This window comes from Nicotiana tabacum, chromosome 21 (genome assembly GCF_000715075.1).
Source record: "Nicotiana tabacum cultivar K326 chromosome 21, ASM71507v2, whole genome shotgun sequence".
NCBI classification, from domain to species: domain Eukaryota; kingdom Viridiplantae; phylum Streptophyta; class Magnoliopsida; order Solanales; family Solanaceae; genus Nicotiana; species Nicotiana tabacum.
The window spans coordinates 81,422,623-81,431,400 of NC_134100.1; the positions used below are offsets into that span (position 1 = coordinate 81,422,623).

Below are 8,778 nucleotides of genomic sequence, written 5' to 3' on the forward strand. Positions count from 1 at the left end.
CATGATTTAGTGAAGTAGGAATATTAATTATTCAAGAAAAATACTGCAAACAAACGATATATATTTACTCCAAACCATATTAATTAATTTACCATGGTTAAGTGATAAACTGATGAGGTAAAATTTCATACTATTAACTAATCAGGGTTAAGTAGGATTTCAAAGATTTGAAACAGAAATTAACAACTACTAATAAAGAAAAAGAAATAAGTTAGAGAGGAAAATGGACGATAATACTGTTCTCAAGCCAACTACAGTTGTATATATAATACTCAAAAGTGAAGAAGGACTAAAAGGTAAATAAAAGAACTAATCAAGAAAATGAAGATTGAAGAGGGACCAATCAGCAATTCAGCTAAGAGTTACTCCACTATAATATAACTAACTCAACAAATTCTGTCACTGCGCCTTCGATTTCGCTGACCTTATAATTACTGATCTTCTTCACATCAACATGGAAATATATCTTTTTCTCCTCCAAAACCCCAGCCAAAGAATAATGGAGAAATCATAAGAATTACTACTATTAAACAGACAAGCAGAAGTATAAAACAGATAGTGTGACCAAAAATAAGAATTAGAAACAATAATTGTTATACTACGAACTTCAGAAAAAAAGAGAGGAAAAGAGTGGAAGTGAACTAGGGTCTTTGGTTTAGTTCTGTGAAGATGTACGAAGAAAGTGAATATGTAGAAGAAAATGTTGACGATAGAGCAGCAATGGCAGTTGATGAAGAAGAAGAAGAAGAACAAGCTGATGACGATGAGGTGCAGGAAATAACTCAGGACGATGCATGGGCAGTTATTAGTGCATATTTTGAAGAAAAAGGTCTAGTGAGGCAACAATTGGACTCGTTCGACGAGTTTATACAGAATACAATGCAAGAAATTGTTGATGAAACTGCTGATATTGAGATCCGTCCTGAATCTCAGCATAATCCTGGTCGTCAACCTGATTTCGTTGAGGTTTAATTTAATTCACAGAGTTGCTTGCTGTTTTTTCAATATTGTGTAGAAATTCTGTTTTGAATTTGTTGTTGGACTGTAATCGAATTATGAGTCAGTCATAAACAACTGAAATTCAACGTCAATATTGGCACTTATCATTTAGGTTGCATTATTTTTGGGGATATATGCATCGATAACAACATGCACTTTAATCTCGAGCTAGTTGAGGTTGGTTATATGAATTTTTAGCTCCATTTGATTACATTACTGAATAGAGATTTTCGAAAGCTTACACCTATCATTGCACTGTCATACAATATCTACCAATTGTAAAATACTTTGTGTCGAGCACCGGATTTAATGTAAGTGTTCCAATAATGATTAGCCTTAATCTCAACTAGTTGATATTGCCTATACAGATACTTTGCTTTCCTTATTTGTAAAGGGCAGCCCGGTGCATTAAACTCCCGCTATGCGCGGGGTCCGGGGCTTGTTTGCTTTCCTTATTTGTCAGGACGCTTAATTAATTTGAGCATGTGTGTAATCTTGTTTGGCACCAAGTGGATATAAAATTTGAAAGTCATATCCACCTTTTAGCAATGTTAGCTGAATGACTTATTACTATTTTATGTTAAAATGAATTGAATTGTTTTTGGTTCTTATTCTGCAGACAATCTATAAGATCAAGTTTACTCAGATATACTTGAGTAGACCTATGATGACAGAGTCTGATGGAGAGACTAATACTTTGTTTCCAAAGGCTGCAAGGTTAAGGAACTTAACATACTCCTCCCCTCTATATGTTGATGTGAAGAAGGAAGTAATAAAGAAAGGTCATGACTATGAAGAAGTCACTGAGAATCAGGAATTTACCAAAGTTTTCATTGGAAAGGTAACAAAATGTGGGTTCATCAACTTATAGTATAAGTATTTTGATTTCGGGTCCCTTAACTGCCTGCTGAGTATATTTTCAGGTTCCAATAATGCTTCGATCGAGCTACTGCAGCTTGTATAACCTATCAGAGAAAGACTTAACTGAGTTGGGAGAGTGTCCTTATGATCAAGGTGGATATTTCATAGTCAATGGGAGTGAAAAAGTTCTGATTGCACAGGAGAAAATGAGCAGTAATCACGTTTATGTATTCAAGAAAAGACAGCCAAACAAGTATGCATATGTAGCAGAAGTTCGGTCTATAGCTGAGGGCCAAAACAAGGCGCCTAGCAGCATGTTTGTTAGGATGCTTTCTAGGTCCAGTGCTAAGGTTGTAACAGAATTAAGTCTTTTAAAGAATAGTTATGTGCTTTTTTCAATAGTTCAATTTGCTTTAGGTCTTAAGGAAGTTTTCTCTGCTTTGTGACAGGGGGCCTCTGGGCAATATATTCATGCCACTCTTCCATACATACGGACTGAAATTCCAATTATAGTTGTCTTCAGGGCATTAGGATTTGTCGCAGACAAGGATATATTGGCGCATATCTGTTATGATTTTGCTGACACGCAAATGATGGAATTACTCCGCCCTTCCTTGGAAGAGGCTTTTGTGATACAAAACCAGCAGGTATTGTTTTAGTTTGTTGGACTTCTGATGGCATCTTCTGTTAAGATATAAGCTATTCTAACATAAATATTTCCTCTAATATACTTTGGTAGGTTGCACTTGACTATATTGGCAAAAGAGGATCTACTGTTGGTTTCACAAGAGAAAGGAGAATTAAGTTGGGAACTTCTCGATCTTCTGTTTTGGTATTTTGGTGTTTCTCTATTGCTTAGTAGTACTTGTCATCTGTGTTACAGGTATGCCAAAGAGATCCTCCAAAGGGAAATGCTTCCACATGTTGGTACTAGAGAGTATTGTGAAACTAAGAAGTCCTACTATTTTGGGTGAGCCTATGAACCTGAATTCTGAGTTTATGAATATGGTTAAATAATCACTAACAGAGAGTTACATTTCTTTTTCACCAGCTACATCATCCATCGGCTTTTACTCTGTGTACTAGGACGGAGACCTGAAGATGATAGGGATCATTATGGAAATAAAAGACTAGATCTTGCTGGTCCTTTACTCGGTGGCTTATTCAGAATGGTCTGCAATCATTTGAAAGTTTTTGGTTGGACATGCTGACAAAAATTCCTACTTATAATGAATATTGATATTTATGCAGCTATTTCGAAAGCTAACAAGGGATGTGAGATCCTATGTTCAAAAGGTTTCTATCTTGGTTCTCTTCTGGTGTTATATCTATTTGCACATATGAAGCTTCTGCATAAGTAATCAATCTGAATGTGTCGCGAAGCCAGTGTGTTGACAGTGGAAAGGATGTCAATTTGCAATTTGCAATTAAAGCCAAAACAATTACAAGTGGGCTTAAATATTCTCTTGCTACTGGGAACTGGGGACAAGCAAATGCAGCTGGTACAAGGGCAGGAGTTTCACAGGTGAGTTCTTCTCTGATCATGTTAACATCACTTGTATAGACTTTTTTCTTTTCCATCTTTTTCTGTTGGTTCACTTTTGTATGGGTATGCTTAGACAGGTTTTGAATCGTTTGACATTTGCATCTACGCTTTCTCACTTGCGTAGATTGAACTCACCAATAGGGCGCGAGGGTAATTTTCTCTTGCTCTTAGCATTGACTTCATTTGTTTCAGTGGTTTCTTTTTCATCAGTGTCTTATACTTGGTAACCAGGTAAACTGGCAAAACCTAGGCAACTCCACAATTCTCACTGGGGAATGATGTGTCCTGCAGAAACGCCTGAAGGACAAGTAACATGTTACATGATCTCATTTATTGATTGAGTCGAATGATTATGAGAATATGATGCAAAATTATGTCTGCTGGTGATATGTCAGGCATGTGGGCTGGTAAAGAACCTTGCACTAATGGTGTACATAACAGTAGGATCAGCAGCAAATCCAATTTTGGAGTTTTTAGAGGAGTGGAGTACAGAAAATTTTGAGGTATGCAATTACTGGAAGATGCTCATGGATCTCAAAGTTCTAAATTTGTCACAAGTTTATGACATTCTTTAACTTTAGGAAATATCTCCCGCGGTTATTCCCCAATCTACCAAGATTTTTGTTAATGGTTGTTGGGTTGGCATTCACCGTAATCCAGATCTGTTGGTTAGGACACTGAGACAGCTGAGGAGACAGGTTTTGCTACCACATTAACTTTTTCTCTTTCTGATATAGTATGTTGACATCATAATATCGAGGTATTGTTCCTGCAAGCTTTAGATATTGAGTTATGAGAATTTTAACATTTGTTCTCTTTTAGGTTGATGTTAATACTGAAGTTGGAGTTGTTCGCAATATAAATTTGAAGGAACTGCGGCTATATACAGATTATGGACGCTGTAGTAGGCCGTTATTCATTGTGGAGAAAAAGAAGTTGATAATAAAGAAGAAGGATATTATCGCATTGCAGATGAGGGTATGTACTGTTTAGCAAGATTGAATCATTCTATAATTCCTCAGTCCCATTGACCTATCTTGTGCTGATCTCAGGAGTCATCTGAAGATTCTGGCTGGCATGATCTTGTGGCAAAAGGATTTATTGAGTATGTTGATACTGAGGAAGAAGAGACTACAATGATTGCAATGACCATAAATGTAAGAAGTCATGAGCTATACATGTTGCTTTGCAATGTATTACTTCCTAATGTTGACCAAAAAATGTTGCTGCTGTCCAGCTTCTTTTGAAGCTTAATCATCCATTATTGAGTTTCAAGTGCTTTTAAGTCAATCAGAAGTAAATTTAGTTGTCTTATACTCAGAATTTCCCTAAACTGATTTTCCTGGTTAACCTTTTAGGATCTTACAAATTCAAGGCTGAACCCAGAAGAGGCTTATTCTGAAACCTACACACACTGTGAAATCCATCCATCTTTGATATTGGGAGTATGCGCTTCAATCATACCGTTTCCTGACCATAACCAGGTGAATTCTTATGTTTTATGGTATCTGTCTGGCACATGTTTCAAGTCTGTTTCCCCATAATATCCGAATTCCTTATCAAATAGTACCTTTTTCCTTTCATAAACCCCTTCCTTATCTTCTGCTATATTGTCTATAATTTTGACATGATGCAGTCCCCTCGTAACACATACCAATCAGCTATGGGAAAGCAAGCTATGGGGATTTATGTCACCAATTACCAATTTCGGATGGTGAGATACTTTCTTTCTAATGCTGCAAGCTTTTCTCTATTCTTCAGTTCATCACTTTCAAGTATTTTTAAGTTTTTCTCATTCTTGATAATTGCTCGCTTATGCTACAAACAGGACACGTTGGCCTATGTGCTGTATTATCCACAGAAGCCTCTTGTTACTACGCGTGCTATGGAGCATTTGCATTTCAGGCAGCTTCCTGCAGGCATTGTAATTAAGCACCTGCTTATTGCTTGCCTTCATTCTTAAATTTCTTGCTTTGTAGTGATTGTAATCTTTTCCTGTTGGATGTGCGAAAGAATGCCATTGTTGCCATTGCCTGCTATTCTGGCTATAACCAAGAAGATTCTGTCATCATGAATCAATCTTCAATTGATCGTGGCTTCTTTCGCTCTCTTTTTTTCCGTTCGTATAGGTATGTAAGTCTCTTTTTTACTTCATATTATCTGCTGTTTCTTTCTCTGATCAAGCTCCTGTCTCCATTTTCCCTCAATAGATATGAAGAGAAAAAGATGGGAACGCTTGTTAAAGAGGATTTTGGCCGTCCTGATAGAGAAAATACCATGGTTGGTTTTTCTATTGGTCACTCTCTTCCCCCTCTTACTAAAAGACATTTGGACAAATAAAGAAAGAAAGGAAATAGTAAAAATAATAATTGTGCTCTTTATAAGAGTAAATCTACTTTCTACTTGTATAATGTTGGATTATGGTTGTAAATTCTTGCAGGGAATGAGACATGGTTCTTATGATAAATTAGATGATGATGGATTTGCGCCTCCTGTTAGTATTACTAGAAAACACCAATTTATCATTCGGCTTCATTGAGATGTGCTTGAAATTTTAAGCTCTGATAATTTTTTGATGATGCTAGGGAACAAGGGTTTCTGGTGATGATGTCATAATTGGAAAAACCACACCCATTTCTCAAGATGATGCTCAGGGACAACCAGCAAGATACACACGAAAAGACCATAGTACAAGTTTACGGCATAGTGAAACTGGAATTGTGGATCAGGTCCCTATACTATTAATTGTGCTTCAGTTTTCCTAGTCCTTTCCCTTTTAAGGGGAAAATCAGCAGAATGAGAATTTCTTTTAAAAAGAATGTGATGGTTTTCTCCACATTTCTTGTTTGCCTTTACTTATCAGTTTTAATCATTTGTTAACTATCTTGGTAATCAGTTGTTTCCTTGCTTTACGTAGGTTCTTTTGACAACAAATGCAGATGGACTGAGATTTGTCAAAATAAGAATGAGATCTGTCAGAATTCCACAAATTGGAGATAAATTCAGCAGCAGGCATGGACAAAAAGGAACAATAGGAATGACTTATACACAAGAAGACATGCCATGGACCATTGAAGGCATCACCCCAGATATCATTGTGAATCCACATGCCATTCCTTCTCGTATGACAATTGGTCAGCTAGTTGAGTGTATTATGGGGAAGGTTGCTGCTCACATGGGAAAGGAAGGAGATGCTACCCCTTTCACTGATGTTACTGTAAGTTCAGGAAGTCTCTTTTGGAAAATAAAGACTTTGTATGATTGTAAATGCAATTTAAACAATACACATCTTCAGATTTATATAATAATGAGAGAGAAAATGTGTTTGAGTTAGTACTATATTTTGAGATGAAAGAATGTGCCAGGAGGTTCATGAACTACTGGTTTATCTAATAAAAATAAGGGATTAGGACTTATTATTGAATATGATTAATGATGCCTTCACAGAGACAGATTACAAAAAAACTTCTTGACTTTTTGGGCAGATTGAAAATGAACTAACCATTTAATACTTTCAGGTGGATAATATCAGCAAAGCTCTGCACAGGTGTGGTTATCAGATGCGTGGTTTTGAGAGAATGTATAATGGTCATACAGGCCGTGTATTGACTGCAATGATATTCTTGGGGCCAACTTATTACCAGAGGCTGAAGCACATGGTGGATGATAAGATCCATTCTCGTGGTCGTGGTCCTGTGCAGATTCTTACTAGACAGCCTGCTGAAGGGAGATCTCGGGATGGAGGCCTACGATTTGGGGAGATGGAGCGAGACTGTATGATCGCTCATGGGGCTGCACATTTCCTCAAAGAGAGGCTGTTTGATCAAAGCGATGCTTACAGAGTTCATGTATGCCAGCAATGTGGTTTAATTGCAATTGCTAATCTAAAAAAGATGTCATTTGAGTGCAGGTCTTGCAAGAACAAAACTGATAATGTTCAGGTACAATCCTCCTCTTTCTACCTTTGTTGATCTCTCCAAATTGTGCACACAGCACTCATATAGTATCCAATTTGTTAAGGACCTTAATACTTTGTTGCTGATCTTCCTGGACTTGCCTGAAATGTCTAGGTGTATATTCCTTATGCCTGCAAGCTTCTGATTCAAGAGCTCATGTCAATGGCAATTGCACCAAGAATGCTTACAAAGGAACTGAAACCATCCGGTGGAAAGAAAGCATCCTGACAGCAACTCCCCCTTCAAACTCTAGTGTTGCACGCTTGGTCTGTCGACTGCACTTCCTAATGAGTTTTCTGGATAATAGAAATTTCAAGATTGCAATGCAAATATAAGTGAACTCTTTCCTTACTGTTTCCAATAGCTTGTGCTTCTATATCAAAGTGGAAGTGAATTGGTTGAACCTGAGACTTTAGCAAAATGCTCTTAAAGAATGACCTCGCCACTAGTACAAGTATGTCGCAGGAGATATTCTGAGGACTTGCACAAGTCAATTTTGATCGTTAACAAACATTCAAAGTTACATGCATAAGTTCTTTCCCATCCTGATGCATTCTTCGCCAAATCTCCCAATCATTGCAACCAATAAATGATCTAGAACGATAAAGCCTAAACTGGGTAACACATTATGAGAAAGTACCTTGGTAGCTTTGCCCTCTAACTGAGCCATCGGTAGTTTTGATCGTCAACACTCTTTGTTAATTTAATAAATATTAAAGTAGAAAATCTTTTAGACAATAAAGTTTGATTACATCTAGTCGTTTTGCTTTCTTTTCAAAAGGCCACTGTTGCTCTTAAGAACGCAAATAGTGTGCGGACTATTTTAACGTTACTCTTATTGACATTCTAACAGTGTTCTTACATTATTATTTTTGATTTGTTATATTATACACCTCTTAAGGAGATATTATAAACTTAAGCTCACTCAGGCAAGACTCGAGACAGATAAAGAGAAGGATCTAAAAGTACAGACTTTTGAATAGGTTGTCATATGCTCAGCAATATATTAATTTAACATTACACGGATAGGTGTAGGGAATCTTTCCAACAGGACTTAAGCAAGAGATTGAGAAATTGAGATGGATCCAACATGTTAAGAATTTTGAACCGCATTATGATAGCCAGATAACAAGGAAACTAAATGCATTACTGAAAGTAGAAACTGTAGGATAAGAATAAGATAAAACAGAAAAATAGGCTATTAAGCAGCTTTGTCAAGCAAAGACCGCGCGACTTATATTTAGAACTAAAAGATAGCAACATCTTGATCAAGATCCAGCTCAAAATGAATTAGCATTCAGCTTATCCAGTGTCTTCTGCAGATCTTCTTTAAAGGTATGCATTGAACTCCCAAACTCCCCCACCCTTGCCATCAAATTTTCAATAGACTCCTTTATAGCAATGCATTCAAGGTTA

The 8,778-nt window shown here is 36.8% G+C and overlaps 1 protein-coding gene across 1 annotated transcript; it reads left to right on the forward strand.

Moving 5' to 3' along the window:
- The first annotated feature begins 447 nt into the window (after window positions 1–447).
- Window positions 448–7,713, forward strand: LOC107788641 (DNA-directed RNA polymerase II subunit RPB2-like). The gene is made up of 25 exons (XM_016610337.2): window positions 448–966; window positions 1,619–1,840; window positions 1,923–2,210; window positions 2,310–2,507; window positions 2,600–2,664; window positions 2,744–2,830; window positions 2,912–3,032; window positions 3,112–3,156; window positions 3,248–3,385; window positions 3,484–3,556; window positions 3,638–3,714; window positions 3,802–3,909; window positions 3,988–4,104; window positions 4,229–4,384; window positions 4,459–4,563; window positions 4,765–4,890; window positions 5,043–5,120; window positions 5,235–5,330; window positions 5,420–5,535; window positions 5,617–5,686; window positions 5,847–5,900; window positions 5,992–6,135; window positions 6,324–6,623; window positions 6,925–7,347; window positions 7,477–7,713. The coding sequence occupies exons 1-25, from the start codon at window positions 670–672 to the stop codon at window positions 7,588–7,590; spliced, it is 3,618 nt and encodes a 1,205-aa protein (XP_016465823.1). The 5' UTR covers window positions 448–669; the 3' UTR covers window positions 7,591–7,713.
- The last annotated feature ends 1,065 nt before the right edge of the window (window positions 7,714–8,778 follow it).

Bases quoted from the DNA above. Each gene is read 5' to 3' on its own strand.
- LOC107788641 (XM_016610337.2), top strand. From the start codon at position 670: ATGTACGAAGAAAGTGAATATGTAGAAGAAAATGTTGACGATAGAGCA. The intron at 2,665-2,743 runs GTTGGGAACTTC...TCTGTGTTACAG, and splicing joins ACAAGAGAAAGGAGAATTAA to GTATGCCAAAGAGATCCTCC. The intron at 4,385-4,458 runs GTATGTACTGTT...TGCTGATCTCAG, and splicing joins TTATCGCATTGCAGATGAGG to GAGTCATCTGAAGATTCTGG.